This window comes from Podarcis raffonei, chromosome 8 (assembly GCF_027172205.1).
Source record: "Podarcis raffonei isolate rPodRaf1 chromosome 8, rPodRaf1.pri, whole genome shotgun sequence".
Lineage (NCBI taxonomy): Eukaryota > Metazoa > Chordata > Lepidosauria > Squamata > Lacertidae > Podarcis > Podarcis raffonei.
In genome coordinates, this window is record NC_070609.1 from 80,074,157 (window position 1) to 80,093,221 (window position 19,065).

The 19,065-nt window shown below is 49.9% G+C and overlaps 2 protein-coding genes across 3 annotated transcripts in view; one reads left to right on the top strand and one right to left on the bottom strand.

Annotated features, from left to right (window-relative positions):
• Nucleotides 1-344: 344 nt before the first annotated feature.
• TRIM62 (tripartite motif containing 62) lies at nucleotides 345-11,620 on the top strand. The gene is made up of 5 exons (XM_053401051.1): nucleotides 345-1,481; nucleotides 2,161-2,256; nucleotides 5,646-5,902; nucleotides 8,089-8,204; nucleotides 10,459-11,620. The coding sequence occupies exons 1-5, from the start codon at nucleotides 1,035-1,037 to the stop codon at nucleotides 11,007-11,009; spliced, it is 1,467 nt and encodes a 488-aa protein (XP_053257026.1). The 5' UTR covers nucleotides 345-1,034; the 3' UTR covers nucleotides 11,010-11,620.
• A 3,819-nt stretch (nucleotides 11,621-15,439) lies between these two features.
• The window catches only part of LOC128419859 (protein-arginine deiminase type-2-like), a 104,420-nt gene continuing 100,794 nt past the window's right edge, over nucleotides 15,440-19,065 (bottom strand). For both annotated transcript variants that reach the window (XM_053401050.1, XM_053401049.1), the window contains 3 exons: nucleotides 18,003-18,088; nucleotides 17,469-17,597; nucleotides 15,440-16,422 (listed from right to left, as the gene is read on the bottom strand). In XM_053401050.1, coding sequence (XP_053257025.1) covers nucleotides 16,189-16,422; nucleotides 17,469-17,597; nucleotides 18,003-18,088 — 449 coding nt within the window. In that variant the 3' untranslated portion in view covers nucleotides 15,440-16,188. The remainder of the gene's footprint in view (nucleotides 16,423-17,468; nucleotides 17,598-18,002; nucleotides 18,089-19,065) is intronic.

Here is a 19,065-nt window from a genome sequence, read left to right on the forward strand (position 1 = left end):
TTTATTATTTATACCTTGCCCATTTGGCTGGGTTTCCCAATACCAATACCAATACCCAATACTTTTTTTCTAAAAAAAAAAAGTTTACGGGTATGGTATTCTTATTTTGACTCAAGAAATTCACCATTTTATAGTTCAAATCAGGAAAAGTAAATACAGTAAATGGACAAAAGTACAAAGATTCACATGTTTAGTGGTGTGCGTACCCCTGCGTACCTACAGAACTGCCACTACTAATTCTTTCCAGGGATTTTGCACTAAACAACCCAGATTCGCATTTTGGGTGTGTGTTTAGTTTTAATGTCCATTCAGTTTTGTTAGCATCCTTCCTTTTTCTGTACAGTATGTCCTTCCTTTTTCTTTTTTAACTTGCTCCAACTTTCTTACCACCTGGGTAGGATTTGGCTAGATTCCGGAAAGGGTCCGTCGAAGGCGTCCGCCCGATGTCCCTCGGCAGGGAGTTCCAAAGGCTTGGAAAACCAAGTTGTCACAAACGCGGGGAGGCGATTATATGACATCCCTCGGGGATGGTGTGAAAACGACGGAGACCGGAATCCGGCGCCGCCTAGCGGGCCGCGCAGCCTCCACCCAGCCTGCGATCCCGGCTCGCTTTGTCCAACACGGGAAGGCGGAGCGCCGGCTCTGCTCTTCCGATCCATCTCGCCTCTTCTTCGTCCTGCTCCTCCTTTTGCAGCCCGTCGGGGGCGCAGGGAGGAGCCGGAGGTAGAGAAGCAGGAGGCGGAGGCAAGACGAGGCCGGCCGGCGGACGCATCTCTCCTTCCTCCCGGTCCCTTTGCGCTCCTCTCCGCCGCGGCCCCCTCGCCATCTCTCCACCGGGCGCGCCGTCCAGGCGCCCAGGTTTGCGCTCCTCTCCGCCGCGGCCCCTTCTCCATCTCTCCACCGGGCGCGCCGTCCTCCGGAGGAGACACAAAGGCAGCCCGGAGAAGGCGCCTGGCTGCTGGGCCGGGCCGGATCGGGCCGAGGCGAACCGGGGCAAAGCGGTGGCCGCGGCTGGGGCCAGGTGGTGGCGCGCCATGGCGGGCGCGTCGGGCGCGTCGTGCAGCCTGAAGGACGAGCTGCTGTGCTCCATCTGCCTGAGCATCTACCAGGACCCGGTGAGTTTCGGCTGCGAGCACTACTTCTGCCGCCGCTGCATCACGGAGCATTGGAGCCGCCAGGAGGCGCAGGCGGCGCCGGCCCGCGACTGCCCCGAGTGCCGGCGCACCTTCGCCGAGCCGGCGCTGGCGCCCAGCCTCAAGCTGGCCAACATCGTGGAGCGCTACGCCGCCTTCCCCCTCGACGCCATCCTGCTGAGCGCGCAGCAGCGCGGCGCCTCCGCCTTCGCCTGCGCCAAGGAGCACGGCAAGGTCAAGCTCTTCTGCCTCACCGACCGCGCCGTCGTCTGCTTCTTCTGCGACGAGCCAGCCGTGCACGAGCAGCACCAGGTCACCAGCCTCGACGACGCCTTCGAGGAGCTCCAGGTGCGCAGAGGGGAGGAGGGGCCTGCTGCGCCGGGGCAGCAGGTGGAGGCCGGCATAGGGAGGAGGCTGTCTGCTGCATCCCTGGAGAGAGGAGGGTGCCTGTTGTGTTTCTGTAGGAGCTGGCGGGGAAGGGCGCCTGTTGTGCCCCGGGAGGAGGGGAGGGGTCCAGTTCTGCCCCGGAAGGAACTGGAGAAGGGTGCCTGTTGTACCCTTGGAGGTGGAGGAGAAGGCCTGTTGTGTCCCTGTATGAGCTGGAGGAGAAGGGTCCCATGGCGCTTACCATGGACTTCTCCCTTGTTCTCTTAGAATGGCTGTGGCGCCCACCTGAGAGGTGCCGGAACTGAGTTCTTGTGATCTTGGACTGAGAAAAAAAAAGCCCTGGTTGTGCCCATATAGTCCAGCATCCTGTTCTTGGCAGAGCCATTGTGGCTAGAAGCCATCTCTCCCCTCCTCCATGAATTTGCCCAGTCCTCTTTTAATACCATCTAGGTTGGTTGTCACGACCGCCTGCTGTGGTGGGGAGTTCCGTAGTTTAACTCTGCGCTGTGTGAATAACTGCCTCCTTCTGGGAGGGCCCCTGAGCTCTGCAGCGGGAGCAGGGTAGGGGTGCGAGACCCTCCTGGACGATGCCAAAGCTGCGGGCACTGCATCACCTCCTTGCTGCCTGTCTATTTTTCAGAGGGAACTTAAGGAGCAGCTGCAGACTCTGCAGGACAGCGAGCGCGGCCACACAGAAGCCCTGGCTCTCCTGAAACGGCAGTTGGCCGAGACAAAGGTAAAGGCTGGGGTGGTGGTTTGGCCGGCCCCAAAGTTGTAACTGGGTGATGGCAGAAGGCTCCTGAGCAAAACCCATCATTGCCTACGCTGAGTTTCAGGCAGGTGACATTCCTCATCCTAGCTGGTGCCTTTTGGGGTTTGAACCTGGGACCAAGGTGTCTCCTGCTGAGCTATAGCCCTCCCCTAAAAACAGAGTAATATTCTAGTCCTCATTGTTCTGCACAAAGAGCTGGCTTAAATAAGAACTTCCCTTATACAGAATCAGGCCTTTGGGCCATCTAGGTCAGGATCTCCAAAACTGACCAACCAGGGTTTTAATCTGGGGAGACAGTCCCAGCCCTGTCAGGACATGTTGCCAAGAAACGAAACCCGGGACCTTCATGCTTAGGTCTGCATGCTAAGATGATGCTCTGCCCTTGAGCTGTGGTCCTTTCCTCCAAAAATAAAAATAAAAATACATGCTCCTAGTCCTCAAGGCCCTGAACAAATGGTGTGACTTAAGCTCTGTGGTATCTGGAGGGCCACAGATTCCCCCCCTCTTGATTTTAAGTAAACGGGGTTTATATAAATGCCAGTTTGTCTCTTCACCCCTGAAAATTTTGACTTGTGTTCTAAGACTGCAAACCAATACTAGAGATTTTTCACCTGTTTTGCTCCTGCCTTCTGCTAAAAGGAGCCCTTTAAAAAACTTCCCATGCTAGTTTAAAGCCTGCTAGTTGTTGATATCAGCTGCGGAAGAGATTTTGAAGCCTCAGGTGTCTGCCTTCTCACCAAATGAATAGCCCTCTTGTTTTGTGGGGACTGAAGGGAGCTGGGAACATTGCTCAGATCCGATCGCTCCCCCCAGAGTGCAAATACTGCAGCACTTTCGGATAAAAGGTTTGTGGTGGCGACGCTTCTCATGTTTCGACATCCAAGGCCCCTTCGCTGACAATCGCTTGGGTCCTAAGCATGCAGGAGCATACAAGGGGGGTTTCCTACAGTGAGACAGACCATTGGCAGAGCATCAGTGTTGCATGTGCAAGGCACCTGGTTCAATCCCCAAAGACATCTTTGAGAGACCACTGCCTGAAAAACTGGAGAGCCTTTGCCAGTCAGAGTAGGCAGCACTGAGCTAGTTGGGCCAATGGTCCGGATGCGTCATCTGTCTGTGTCTGCAAGCAAGGGGTTGGGAACCTACAGCTCTCCTGATGTTACAGAATCATAGAATTGTGGAGCTGGAAGGGACCCCCAAGGGTCAAATGCAGGAATCACGACCAAGGAATCCCTGGCAGGTGGTTCTGTTGCTGGACTCCAGCTCCCAAGAGCCTCTGCCACTGTGGCCAGTGTTCAGGGATGCTGGGAGTGGTAGTTCTGGAATATCTGGAGGACCACCTGATCCTCATCCCTGATTGACCGTGACTTTCTGTCCAGGGGTTTGAGATGGAGAGGATGTCCCAGTACAGTGGTAGCTCGGGTTACATACGTCTAATGGTTATGGGGTTGCTCGTGCGTAAGTTGCCGCCACTCCTCGGTAGGTGGCCTGGTTAAACCTGTCCTGGCTGGACAGCCCCTCACTTCGTGGCTCCTCAGTCGCTGGCAGAATCCGACAGTGGGCGTTTCTTCAACCTTTTCCAACATAAAAGTTGTTTGACGCCCAGTCTCCTCCTAGCCTCCCTGCGTGGAAGCCTTCTGCGCAGGGTGGGCGTGGGTAGCGGAGGACCTGTGCTCTCTCTGCTGGTGTCCAGTGAAGAGTCTCGGAGCCTGCTCTCCGCTTCCCCCATTGGCCCCCCTCCATCCCTGGTGTCGCGCTGAATTTCTTCCCCAACAGGAGACCTGCCTCTCTCCCTACTTGGCCCCTCTCCAGCATCGTCGTGGAGCCTCTTCTCCTCCTTCTCTCGTTCCGATGGCAGTTCCCTGACAATACGCTTCATGTTACAGACACTTCAGGTTACAGACTCCGCTCACCCAGAAATAGTACCTCGGGTTAAGAACTTTGCTTCAGGATGAGAACAGAAATTGCGCAGTGGCAGTCGGAGGCCCCATTAGCTAAAGTGGTGCTTCAGGTTAAGAACAGTTTCCGGTTAAGAAAGGACATCCGGAACGAATTAAGTACGTAACCTGAGGTACCACTGTATTACCTGAAGGTGCTGCTGAGGATTGAGGCTGGGGCCTTCTGCAAATGGAGCCAGGCATCTACCGCTGACCTACAGCCCTTCTTTTAAGGCAGGGATGGGGAACCTGCGTCTCTCCAGATGTTTCTGGATTCGAACTCCCAACAGCCAGCATGGGCAGTGGTCAGGGATGAAGGGACTTGAAGGAGGCCGTCCACATCGGGAGGGCCCAGGGTTCTCCATCCCTTCATTAAAAGCCTCATTATAACAATACCAGTTTATAATACAATTACTAATATCAATCATTTAAATAGCAAATTATATAATTTAGATAAAGTGGGTCCCCACCACGTGCTAGAATTGATGATTTTCTTTATTTCTGCATTCCAAAACCTTACTGATTTCAGTTACATTCCAGTCATAATAATACAACAGCTGCAATATTTTTAATTTCTATTTGTGTTGACACATTAAATGATTTATGAAAATACAAGTGAGGATCTCAAAACTACAGTGGTACCTTAGGTTATATGCGCTTCAGGTTACATACGCTTCAGGTTACAGACTCCGCTAACCCAGAAATATTACCTCGGAATATTAAACAGAAAATTATCAGACAAGCTGAGGGAAGTTCTGGAGAAAAGGGTTTAAGTTAAAAATGGATGTATAATTTTGTAAAAATGTTTTTTTTTAATGGAAAATCTAATAAAAAATATTTATTAAAAGAAATATTACCTCGGGTTAAGAATTTTGCTTCAGGATGAGAACAAAAATTGTGCTCTGGTGGCGCGGCGGCAGCAGGAGACCCCATTAGCTAAAGTGGTGCTTCAGGTTAAGAACAGTTTCAGGTTAAGTACGGACCTCCGGAACGAATTAAGTGCTTAACCTGAGGTACCACTGTATATCCTTGTTCTTCCTGTGTGTGACATTTATTCCATCCATGGTGTTTCTTCCTGTCCTTGTAAAATGGGATATATATATTTCCCCGGTTCTTGCTGTGATCTGTCATGCCTTGGGCAGAGCTGATATCCCATTTTTGTTTCATAAATTTCTCCATCACTCAGTCCCGTGATTGGTTATTTTGCAACTTTAAAGTCACATCTCTCATCAAAATGGGAGGTCTCTTTCCCCACCCTGTCCCCCACCCAGACGGCTTTAAACAAGCCGCAAGATCCGCAATATCTCCATCTTCGCACAACAATCTTGCAGGGTGGTATTGAGGCGATCGCGGGTCTTCTCAGGGGGAAGCCAGGCTCCACCCGTGACTTGCCTGCATCTCATTCTCTCCCCGCAGTCCTCCGCCAAGAGCCTGCGGGCCACGATCGGGGAGGCCTTTGAACGGCTGCACCGCCTGCTCCGCGAGCGCCAGAAGGCCATGTTGGAGGAGCTGGAGGCGGACACGGCCCGGACTCTGACGGACATTGAGCAGAAGATCCAGCGCTACAGCCAGCAGCTCCGCAAAGTTCAGGAGGGCAGCCAGATCCTCCAGGAGCGGCTGGCCGAGGCGGACAAACACTCCTTCCTGGCTGGCATTGCGTCCTTGTCCGAGAGGTAGGCTGAGTTGCGCAGGCGGCTGACAGCAGGGGGAGTCTGGGAGCCCAGGGTTAGAGCAGCCTTCCCCAGCTGCGTCAAACTAAGCATCACTCATGGGAACATAGGGAGGGGGCTGCTGGACCAGGCCAGCTTCCTGTTCTCACAGGGGGCAAACAATTTAACCCCTGTGTTGCAAACAGTAGTAAGTAATATCCAAGGCAACACAATGACCAAATACAATGATACGATATCAATATACACTCTTTATATAATATGAAATACAGTGGTACCTCGGGTTACATACGCTTCAGGTTACAGACTCCGCTAACCCAGAAATAGTGCTTCAGGTTAAGAACTTTGCTTCAGGATGAGAACAGAAATTGTGCTCCGGCGGCGCGGCGGCAAAAGGAGGCCCCCATTAGCTAAAGTGGTGCTTCAGGTTAAGAACAGTTTCAGGTTAAGTACGGACCTCCGGAACGAATTAAGTACTTAACCCGAGGTACCACTATATATGAAGTCATTTAAACAGAAAAATTATGAATCTCTGAAAGTTGCAAAATATGCACTCTTAATGGATTCTCTTGAAAACGTGAAACCAAATAAACATAAGCCCTATAAGTCTCTGAAAGTCTTTGAAGACTATGCAGGTCTCTGGAAGAAGCAATGTATCAGATTCTTATCTGGTGAAAACAGGCTGTAAAGCTTTGTTTATGGAGTCCAACGCTGCCGAAGTAGTTTGCAAACAGACGTTGTGATTTCGGATATACCCACTGTTTCGTGGAATTCTTCTTCATAACTTTATGACCACTGCTTCATAGCAATTGCTGTTATACGTTTCCATTCACCATATATATAGATGGGTTTATGAAGCATTTCTGTATCCTTCTGCTGTGCTGAAGAAGAATTCCATGAAACAGTGGGTATATTCTTTCAGAGATTTGCATAGTCTTCAAAGACTTTCAGAGACATATAAGACTTATGTTTATTTGGTTCTATGTTTTCAAGAGAATCCATCAAGAGTGCATATTTTGAGACTTTCAGAGATTCTTAAGTTTTCTGATTATGTGATTTCATATATTTCATATTACAGTGGTACCTCGGGTTACATACGTTTCAGGTTACATACGCTTCAGGTTACACACTCCGCTAACCCAGAAATAGTGCTTCAGGTTAAGAACTTTGCTTCAGGATAAGAACAGAAATCGGGCTCCGGCAGTGTGGCAGCAGCAGGAGGCCCCATTAGCTAAAGTGGTGCTTCAGGTTAAGAACAGTTTCAGGTTAAGAACGGACCTCCAGAACGAATTAAGTACTTACCCTGAGGTACCACTGTATATAAAGAGTGTATATCGATATCGTATCATTGTATTTGGTCATTGTGTTGCCTTGGATATTACTGACTCACAGGGGCCAGCCAGATGATCCAGTGAGCTGGACTTCAGTAAAACAGCAACTCTCCCCTCCTGTGTTCCTTCGTTCTTTCAGCTTGATGCTTATTCACAGCTATACAAAAATACAAACCCATTGCAAAGCATCTTTTTTATAATATACTAAGATAAAACAGCTACTTTTTATGCTATATTAAGATAAAGTAAAGGTAAAGGTACCCCTGCCCATACGGGCCAGTCTTGACAGACTCTAGGGTTGTGCGCCCATCTCACTCAAGAGGCCGGGGGCCAGCGCTGTCCGGAGACACTTCCGGGTCACGTGGCCAGCGTGACATCGCTGCTCTGGCAAGCCAGAGCCGCACACGGAAACGCCGTTTACCTTCCCGCTAGTAAGCGGTCCCTATTTATCTACTTGCACCCGGGGGTGCTTTCGAACTGCTAGGTTGGCAGGCGCTGGGACCGAGCAGCGGGAGCGCACCCCGCCGCGGGGATTCGAACCGCGACCTTTCGATCGGCAAGCCCTAGGCGCTGAGGCTTTTACCCACAGCGCCACCTGCGTCCTAATATATTAAGATAAACAGTCTAAAAAAGGACACAAGTCAGAAAGAAAAAACAAGTACTGTAAAAGAGAGAGGGAGAAGGGAAAGAACGGAAAAACTAAAGGTGTGTTTTCCAGCACCTGGCATTCGGAAGCATCACTGCCTCTGGCCATGGAGCCAGAGTACAGCCACCGTGTCTAGCAAACATCAAGTAGACCCATTGAAAGTGTGTGCAGCCCATGTGCTCCTTCCTCACCCTGGTACTCTTCCTTCTCACAAGGCTCAAGGGCAAGATCCACGAAACGAACCTCACGTACGAGGACTTCCCCACCTCCAAGTATATGGGGCCCTTGCAGTACACGATCTGGAAATCTCTTTTTCAGGACATCCACCCAGGTGAGCGAATGTGTTTGCTTCATTTCTGAATTGCTTCCTGTAAAAATATCCTGATTTTTAACAGTGAACGGCCGCAACAAAATCAGCATTATATGACAGTTGCAAGACTGAGGTAGATTTAGACTGGGATAAAAGACCTCCACTTCAAAGGTGTTGTTGCGAAAGGAGGGTTCTTAGTGTTGGTGCAAGGGTGAAAAGAGGGTATAAAAGTAGAATGCCACAATCCACGTTTGGTGAGAGTAAAGCATGGAAATAGAGGTTGTTAGACCGTTGAAATATGCCCTTGTGAGTTTCAGAGCTCCCCTCACATCTAAAAAGACCACATGTTTGGGAAATTGAAAAATGGTATACTTACAAACTCTCCAAAGGTCATATTCATGTGCTTTTCCATACAGCATTCAGTAAAAGTTGCAGAGGCAGTAAAACTTGGCTTAGTTACTGTGGTGAATGTTCCTAAATTATTGGTATAGGAACTCAAGAAAGGCTTATTAGGGCCAGGTGGTCTGAGCTTGGAGAAACCGGCTCAGTCCTCTTTACACGCTGAGTTTCTCAGGTAGACTGGGGAGGAAAGTCCCTCCCAAGGTGAGCTAAGCCTGGCAGGACAGCTTACTTTATGCTATTAACCCCTTCATGCATTAAATAGACTTAAGCATGTTGGTTATATGAGGCTGGTTATCCCACACTTAGCAGACACCAGAAAGGAAATAAGAGATGGCTGCTGTCTGGCAGCATCTACATTCTGCAACTCCCTGTCCTTTGACACCAGGCAGGCACCTTTGCTGCAATCTTTTAGATGCTTGCTGAAAAATAATTTTGTTTAGGCAAATGCCCATCCTGAAATGTAGAATCTGCCTTAGGTTTCTGCTGATTTTATCCTTCCAATATTTTAAGGGGTTGTTTGGTATTAATATTTTATCAAAAAGGGTTTCATTTATAAAGAAATAATAAAGTGATGTGAAGAAGAAAAGAAAAATTAAAAGGCACAAAAAATGTTGTTTCTTACTGTTAGTTTTATTGTTTTCTTCTCTTCATAAACTGCTTAATGATGATGATAATAATAATAATAATAATAATAATAATAATTTATTATTTATACCTCACCCATCTGGCTGGGCTTCCCCAGCCACTCTGGGCGACTTCCAACTAAATATTAAAATACAGTAATGCACCAAACATTAAAAGCTTCCCTAAAGAGGGCTGCCTTCAGATGTCTTCTGAAAGTCAGGTAGTTGTTTTTCTCTTTGACATCTGGTGGGAGGGCGTTCCACAGGGAGGGCGCCACTATCGAGAAGGCCCTCTGCCTGGTTCCCTGTAACTTGGCTTCTCACAGTGAGGGAACTGCCAGAAGGCCATCGGTGCTGGACCTCAGTGTCCGGGTAGAACGATGGGGGTGGAGAAGTTCCTTCAGGTATACTGGGCCGAGGCCGTTTAGGGCTTTCAAGGTCGGCATCAACACTTTGAATTGTGCTCAGAAACGTACTGGGAGCCAATGTAGGTCTTTCAAGACCGGTGTTATGTGGTCTCGGCGGCCGCTCCCAGTCACCAGTCTAGCTGCCGCATTCTGGATTAGTTGTAGTTTCCGGGTCACCTTCAAAGGTAGCCCCACGTAGAGTGCATTGCAGTAGTCCAAGCGAGAGATAACCAGAGCATGCACCACACGGGTGAGACAGTCTGTGGGCAGGTAGGGTCTCAGCCTGCGTACCAGATGGAGCTGGTAAACAGCTGCCCTGGACACAGAATTGACCTGCACCTCCATGGACAGTTGAGAGTCCAAAATGACTCCCAGGCTGCGCACCTGATCCTTCAGGGGCACAGTTACCCCATTCAGGACCAGGGACTCCTCCACACCTGCCTGCCTCCTGTCTCCCAAAAACAGTACTTCTGACTTGTCAGGATTCAACCTCAATCTGTTAGTTACCATCCATCCTCCAACCCCCTCCAGACACAAAGGACCTTCACCGCCTTCACTGGTACTGATTTGAAAGAGAGGTAGAGCTGGGTATCATCTGCATACTGATGAACACCCAGCCCAAACCCCCTGATGATCTCTCCCAGTGGCTGCATGTAGATGTTGAAAAGCATGGGGGAGAGGACAGAACCCTGAGGCACCCCACAAGTGAGAGCCCAGGGGTCTGAACACTCATCCCCCACCACCACTTTCTGAACACTGCCCAGGGGAGTCCGTCCCCTCCCACAACCAAACGGTGTAGAAATATTACAAAATGAATAAATAGTAACATATTTCTCCCCGCAGTGCCTGCCACCCTCACGCTGGACCCCTCCACGGCCCACCAGCGCCTCATCCTCTCCGACGACTGCACCATCGTGGCCTACGGCAACCTGCACCCGCAGCCTCTGCAGGACTCCCCCAAGCGCTTTGACGTGGAGGTCTCGGTGCTGGGCTCGGAGGCCTTTGGCGGCGGGGTGCACTACTGGGAGGTGGTGGTCTCGGAGAAGACGCAGTGGATGATCGGCCTGGCGCACGAGGCCGTCACGCGCAAGGGCAGCATCCAGATCCAGCCCAGCCGCGGCTTCTACTGCATCGTCATGCACGACGGCAACCAGTACAGCGCTTGCACAGAGCCCTGGACCCGGCTGAACGTCAAGAGCAAGCTGGAGAAGGTGGGCGTCTTCTTGGACTACGACCGCGGCCTCCTGATCTTCTACAACGCAGACGACATGTCCTGGCTGTACACCTTCCGGGAGCGCTTCCCGGGCAAGCTCTGCTCCTACTTCAGCCCGGGGCAGAGCCACGCCAACGGGAAGAACGTGCAGCCGCTGCGGATCAACACCGTCCGCATTTAAGGGCTGCCGACGGGGTGGGAGAACCGTCAGCGGCATGGCACTGACTGTTGTGAGCCGTGATGCCTGGCTCCTGGGGGTCCCTCCCAACTCTACCGTTCTGTGATTCTGTTTTTGACTGGCAGAACACAGGGGTGAACACGCAGGGTTCCTTGCTTGAGCTTCCGGAAGAGCGGGGCTTTTCAATTAGGGACAGAAAACTGGTGTGGGGTCCCCCAGGGGAGGGGAGTCGGGATTCTTGCTTGTGGCATTTCTGGGTGCTGCCCCTCGACGCAGCTTGGTGGGCAGCCAGCGATGGTGCTGTGAGGTGGGCCGTGGGCCAGCTGAGGAACGAGGCACTATTGCGAGGGAACATACTCCAAACTTTTCTTTCCCGGCAAAGTCTGCGTGGTGCAGTTTCCAGGCCCACAGGCAGGTGCATGTACCAGAACGAAACCTCGCGGCCCCCACCGCTGGCTGGTTTAAGTGGGAACGGGTTTATGTCTGTATGGACTTTTATTAGTTGGTCTGATTTCCTGTTTTGGGAGGCTGGGAGGAAAATGGCGGCTGGGGAGCACCGGGGAGGGGGAGGAAAGAAGGAAACGGTGAAATAAATGGAACGTTTGGACCCCAAACCTTGATGGATGTTTTGTGGGGTGTGCAGATTGGTGGTGTTGTTGTTTGCAGTGTCAGGCTAGGACTAGGGGGACCTGGGTTCAAATCTGGGGTCTGTTCTCTTCCCCAGCCATGGGGCAATCATAATCTCTCAGCGCGATCTACCTCGGAGGGTTGTTGTGAGATTATGGGAGAGTGTTTGGGAAGGGACATGAATGCCGCCCTGAAATCCTTGAAGCTGCCTTGGAGCGAGTCTAACCACTGGTTCTCCACCCCTGCATTAAAGGAAAGTGTTGAGCTCAGGGCAGGGCAGGGCAGGCAAGTGATGGTCCAGTTCAGGGACGATGGTCTTCCAGAGACTCCCAACGATCAGAGATTATGGGAGTTGTCCCATGCTAACATTTGCACTGTTGAAGATTCCTTGTCCCTGTGTTTAAAGAAGCCAAAGTTGCATTGGAGGCAGCTAAGGGCAGTGAAGGCAAGTGATGGTCCAGTTCAGGGATGGAGAGCTTGTAGTTCTCAAGAAATAGCTAGACTCCAACTCCCAACAGCACCAGCCAGCCAAGCCTATATTCAGGGATGACGACTAGCATGTTGGCAGCTGGGGGCAGTGAAGGCAAGTGACGGTCCAGTTCAAGGATGGAGAGCTCGTGGTTCTCCAGAAATTGCTAGACTCCAGCTCCCAACATCTGGGGGCCATGAGGCCCTTTTGCTGGATTGCTGCTGCTCAGTGTTGGAGTGACCCCCACAATTAACAAGCAAACACGGCTGTGGGAGGAATGATTCTGGCGATGCTGAGCAGCTGCAAGCAGGAGGAGGCTGGTGCAAGTTTTCTGTGTGCGGTGGAAATGCTTGCCTCTCAGTTTGCTAAAGGTGGATCCAGGGGGGCACGACCGAGACGTAGAGCTTGTGGGGTGTCGCAAGTACGACATCCAATGGAAGGCAAGAGGCGGGGAGACAGGGAAGGCTGGGTTTTGGCTTCACATAAGACGCCCCTGTAATTTGAGGTGACAAACTGTTAGCCAAACCGTCCAGAAGAGGGTAGCATTGCCTGAATTTGTGCCACAAGTGAACAGTTTAATCACAGTGAGTTGGGGGAGCTGCATTATTTTCCTTTCAGCAAGGAATGTAAAGTATCTCCCCACGTTGATTGCTTGGCTAGGCATGTCCAAATAGCTGTGATGTTTCATCCAGTAGGCGGCGGAATGATGGCTTTGGTGTGTTTCTCTAGGTCAGGGCTCACCAGTTTGGCCCCTTCTGAGGGATACTGAGCTGAAGTGACCCTCATCGTCCCTGACCACTGGGCATGCCGGCTGGCAGGGATCTTGGGAGTTGGCATCTGCCAACGTCTGGAGGGCCACAGGTTCCTCTGTTGCAGGCCGACCATCGCTTGCCTTTACTGCCCCTGGGTCTCCATCACAACTCTGCCTCCTTTACACACAGGGATGTAGCAGCCGCAGCCCCCCAGGTGTTGCCTGATTCCTTCTCCCGCCATCACTCACCTTTGCCATCACTTGCCTTTACTGCCCCTAATTCCCACCATCACTACTTTGCCTTCTTTTCATGCTCCCTTCATACATGACCATCAGCCAACCAGCCATGGTTGGAGGTCAGTAGCCTGACTCCCTGCTCAAGTTGTTGCAGTGAATGTAGACATCTTCATCTTCAATGGATGCAAAAAGGGGAAAAAGCTCTGTAGTTGAGCTGTGCAAAATTCAGCAAGGCTACCTTATCTTGCAAAGGAGCTGAGTGGGTCATGTCAGGTGCTTGGTGGGGAAGGCAGAGGGTAGGGTTTTTGGTTTGTTTTCTGTTTGTGTTCTGTAATTGCCAGAAGCAAAGGTAACTGATTTCAGCTCTCAGGGTTTCCAGGCAGGTTCTATCCCCAGCCCTGCCTGGAGATGTCAGGGACTGAACATCTTTTCCCTTAAAAACAAAGCATGCTTCTAGTCGTCATCGCTGCAGATTGAGGGGTGACTTAAATAGAAACGGAGGAAAGTGCCTTATGCCAAGTCAGGCCCTTAGACCAGGGTTTCCTAAACTTGGCTCTCCAGCTGTTTATGGACTACAACTCCTATCATCCATAGCTAGCAGGACCAGTGGTCAGGGATGATGGGAACTGTAGTCCAAAAACAGCTGCAGACCCAAGTTTGGGAAACCTTGGCTTACGCCGACTGGTATCAGCTGTCCCAGGTTCTCCTAGCTATACCTGGCGACACTGGCGAGAAAACCAGGGACCTGCCTGTAATGTGAACACCCGGCTGGTGAGTTGCAAGTTTCTAGTCCTCACCACTGTGAGTAAAAGACTGATTTCCAAAGCTAGCAAACTCCCGTGCACCACACCAACTGGAGTGCTGTGTGATTGTGGTGTCAGGCAGGACTGGGGGAAAGGGGGGACTGTTTTAAGTAACTGGGGAAGAGGGGATTCCAGGGCTAGTTGGAATCTGCAACCCCCTTCCTCATCACCCTTGTGGATCCACTGTCTCAGGAATCCAGCTCTGTCCATCCTTGCTTTAGCTGAGGCCGGGAACAGGGGTCCTCCTCAGCCAACATTTTTCATGTATTAGATGGCATCATTAGATCCCTTCATTTGGGAGGCATGCGACATGTCAATAATTCCGGGATTAGCATCTATGTGGGACGGGGGCAACGATGTGCCGGCCAGCCAGAGGTCCTGACGCAGGGCCACCCCTCCTTTCGCTGGGCTCAGCTGCTGCAGCTCCAGCTGCTGGTGAGTAACCCTACCCTCGCCCACAACAAAGGGGGAGAGGCGATCGCGACTCCAGGGAGTTATGCGCTCCATCTCAGGCCGCCATCTCAGCTTCCCTGAGTTGGCATGTGCCCAAGCAGAGGCAGCCATGTCATTGCAATTCTCTCTCCTAGCCAGCATTTGAGAGGAGGGTCCTGCACCATGTGAGGTGCTTAACCCCACTGGAAAGACACGGGACTAATTTTAATTCCATTGCTCAGCTCCGGCTGACATTACTGTCAGCGGTGGCGCTGTCCGAATGCCTGGGAAGTTTTGTGGGGGTTTTTAATTTAGTTTTTTAACGGCAGCTGGGGGCCTTCTCAGATCACCCCTGCGGCCCTCTTAATCCCATCTCCCTCATTTCATTTCATTTGATACCCCTGTCAGGGGCGGGGGGCTCTTGATTTTGGCCTCTTCTCTCTCTCTGTGTATGTCATATTTGGATATTAATGTGGCACATGCAAAGAATACCTTTCCTCAGAGGAGGAGGCCTGTTGCCTCATTCTTTTGGGGGACCTGTTCTTTCTCCTCCTACAGAAAGGTTTAAGTTTCTAGTCCTCAAGTTCCTGGGAGGAAGACCAATTTCTTCCAATGCTTGCAAACCTTTTCACTCTTCCACATCGATTGGGGAGCTGTGCAATTGCACCAGTGTCTGTGGCTGGCGCAGATAAAAACCTCAGATTCATAGGGTCAAAAGCACAGGCCTCTCTGGCAACAGCCTTGCTGATTTCAAGGTCCAGAGAGTTGCCTTTCCCCATGGATCTTTCTTGTGTTCTTAGGAGAGAGCTTTTGGACTTGAGTGATGCTTTTGGGTCTCCCTTTGGGGCCACCGTGAGAACGGGATGCTCTTGGCTCGATCCAGCAGGTGTTGCTTAGGTTCTTGTGGAAATCTGCACCCTACAACTAAGTCTCCACGAATAACCTCCGTGCTTTTGAGTGTGTAGAGAACATCAGGAGGACACCACTGACCTGGTGGCTGAGGAAGGTTGCTTTGAACACCTTGAATGTAAGAATGTAAGGGATATGGAACCCAAAGAATCCTGGCAACCCAAAGGAATGCACAAATACAACCATTTTTAAAAAGACCAACAAGAGCGTTTCCCCCATTTTATTAATATTATTGTTACCAACTCAGAAGCGTCTTTCCATTTGTTATGATACTATTTTTGGTATAATGCCCCAAACCAGTTATATAGGCTTGTATCCGATCCTACCCAAGAGTAGACCCATGGAAGTTAATACACATGACTATCTAAGGGGCCTACAAGCCAAGGAGGACTTCTCTAGATACGAGCCCCCCGTCTGCAGCTGCCACGACTTCCAGAAAGCTTTAGCACACACAAAACACACAGAATATGGAATGGGCTTCGGGTCTTCTGTTTTCTTTTTCTTCTTTTGCATGCACAGAGAAAGGAAGCTGGCATTCTGCTGAAGGACTTTGCGAGGCAAAAAGAAGGGAGGGGAAAAACAAGCACACAGCACCTGCAAAGTCATCAGTGAAAAAGAAAGCCCCCACAAATCCAGTTAACACACACCCCAAAGGAGCCCCCATCAGTCCCCGAGCAATGGAAAACAACAGGGGGGGAAAAAGCTGCTTCTGCCGGAGGATTCAGGCAAACAGTTTTCTCCCACTCACCCAATGAAGCATCTATTGATTTGTGCAGCTTCTGCAACCAACAGAGGTCTCTTGAGTCCATCGTTCGCCTGGGATGGCACCAACCCGATTCAAAACTCGGGATTGGTGGACTCGGGTCAAAAGGGCATGTGGGGTGCAAAACTGCTTGTCCGAATCCTCTCCCCACCCACCCCCTGGGTCAGTTTTCAGGAAATCTCCCCTTATTACTATGGAGTCACGTTCCACCATTTGAAGGCAGAAGGCTTGCGCTGAACGTTAGTGCCGCAATGGACCTCCCCCAGCTGCTTGTGGTAGGACGAAACGTCGTCGATGAAGGTGCAGGTCAGGCCCAGTGGCTCCAGGAGGGAGCAGACATGCTGCTCCAGGCAGCACTCAGCCTCGATGATAGGCCCAAACGGCTTGGGGATGCCCAGGTCCCTGGACAGCACAATCATGTTCACCTGGATGCAAAAGGAGAGGGAGAAATTGACCGCTGAGCTAACGAGGACCTAACGATGAATTGTTTAAGGGGGAGTGGAAAGAAACCATTGATGGGTTATCTATCAAACTTATCACCCATACATGAAATCGCAGGCAGGATTTGATATAGAAGCAGCAGATTATTGAAAGAATTAGCAATATTGGGGCTTAGATAATAAAAACGTGTGTGTTTTAAAACAGCGAATAAAAAGGAGTAATAAAAATAAACAGGAAAGGGGTGGGGAGTCAAGAAGAAGTTATGCATGTATAAAAAAACACTATAGGGTGATCAGTGTTTTGAAATATCTTTGGAGATTTAATAAAACTATATATCAAAACAAAACAAAAGGAGACAGAGAGAGCAAAAACGAGACCAGGCTGCGGTCCTTATTTGGGCTGTCTCCTCCAGCCAACTGCTTTATCCAGCACCCATCTTATTTGGTTCATTTATTTAGTTTATAAAATGTATATACCGCTTGATTGTAAATAAATATGGATAGCTCAGTTGGGTAGAGTGTGGATTAGATGATCCTTGGGGCCCCTTGGCATTTTCAGCACCACGCTCTAACCAGCTGAGCTATCCAGGCTCTAGTTTGGATATGCTAGTTAATCAATTAGATCACACTCCTCACCTGGAAGTTAAGTTTCCTCCTTTGTCTTTCACTATATGAATCCCCTGAGATAGGATGTGCCAGAGCTTGCTAGCTATAAGCTGAGACTATTTCTGCATTTTGTAAACCCAAGACTTTCTGCCTGCATTCTTCTTGCTGCTGTTGCACAGAATAATGCTTGAATCTGACCATTGGAGTGTTGTAAGTACAGCTTTTAAACTTACTAAAGTGTATGGTATGTTTAATGCTAAGAGCAGTAGAAACAGAGAAGCTCTGGTAGCGGACCAAACAAGATATTAAAAGGTTTAATGCTACACTTTTTAAACTCTGCTGGGGGCTCTCTTTTGCTGGAGACTGTGTTTAGCCCTGGGATCCAGCCAATTCTTTTGCTAAATACCCCACGTGACAATTCTCACCATGTTGGGGAAGTAAGCCATCGCTTTGCCTTGCTTGTCCATCTTGAAGAGGGCTGGCAGGTCAATGATATCCTTTTCTGCCAGACCCAACTCCTTCTTGAGGATGTCCCGGTTCCAGTCAATGCACCGCTGGGGGAGGTTCAGAAGTGACAGGTGCAGATTTAGTGACCTCAGATAATGTGATTTGTTTCACAAAATTTACACACGGCTTGATTGTAAAAAGAAAAATCACATTATGATTTACAAAGAGAGTAAAACCATAAATTAGCAGTAAGGGCAACTCTTGGAAACATTAAAAAAGCAATTAACTAAAAATACTAGTAGTATTAATAATAATAATGACCAAGGAGGCTCAGAGGCTTCATTTGTGCCTTGATTTAAGTATGCTTCTTTTGGGGGGTGGGGGGTAATTTTGATTAAAACAAAAAAGGACAGCCACTTGACAAGGACAGAACTGTAAAGTTGAAAGGGATTTTCAAGGGATCTCCAACCTGCTGCAGCGCAGAAATTGCGGCTCAGTAATCCTTGACGTACCTGCACATACTGATTCTCTTGCACCATGACCTCGTTGGAGAGCACCTTGTTGACGGTGACACGCTTCGTGTCTGTGCCGGTGTACCCTGGGGTGGGGGGACAAAAGGCAGGGGGAAAGAAGGTTAATCCTAGAAGCCACTGGCAGGGCTTGGCAGCTTCTTATTTTCTGAAAGGAACTCCTCAAATGTTACTGCACACACACACACGGCTGGATTTAGGTTTGATGAGGCCCTAAGCTACTGAAGGTAATGGGGCCCTTTCTATGTCCAGCTATCCTTTCTCAACAACAAATTGTCACTGTTTTTTGTGTTGAGTATATGCTATATTAGGTATCTAAAGCCATTTGCACGTGTTGCCATGCAACCCTATATATAAAGGTAAAGGTAAAGGGACCCCTGACCATTAGGTCCAGTCATGACTGACTCTGGGGTTGCAGTGCTCATCTTGCTTTATTGGCCGAGGGAGCCAGCGTACAGCTTCCGGGTCATGTGGCCAGCATGACTAAGCCGCTTCTGATGAACCAGAGCAGCGCACAGAAACGCCATCCACCTTCCTGCCAGAGCGGTACCTATTTATCTATTTGCACTTTGATGTGCTTTCAAATTGCTAGGTTGGCAGGAGCAGGGACTGAGCAACAGGAGCTCACCCCGTCGCGGGGATTCAAACTGCCGACCTTCTGATTAGCAAGTCCTAGGCACTGTGGTTTAACCCACAGCGCCACCCGCGTCCCACCCTATATATAGAAATGAGCAAACCAGTGATATTTTAGGGGGCAGACTAGCAGGCGGGGCCCATCACTTACATCATAGGAGCCTACACAACACAAAACACTGTTGCTGTAGGTAGGTTTTATGTTATTTGTTTTAATCTTATATTTTGGAAATGTACATCCAGTGGTTTTTTTCCTTTAAATTTTTTGGGGCCCCCAAGAGAGTAGAGCACTAAGCTATAGCTTAAACAAGCTTATACATAAATCTGGCACTGCGCGCGCACACACACACGCACGATTATGAAATGTCTTGGACAGCGATGGCACTAGAAAAAGACACATAAGAGGATGCAA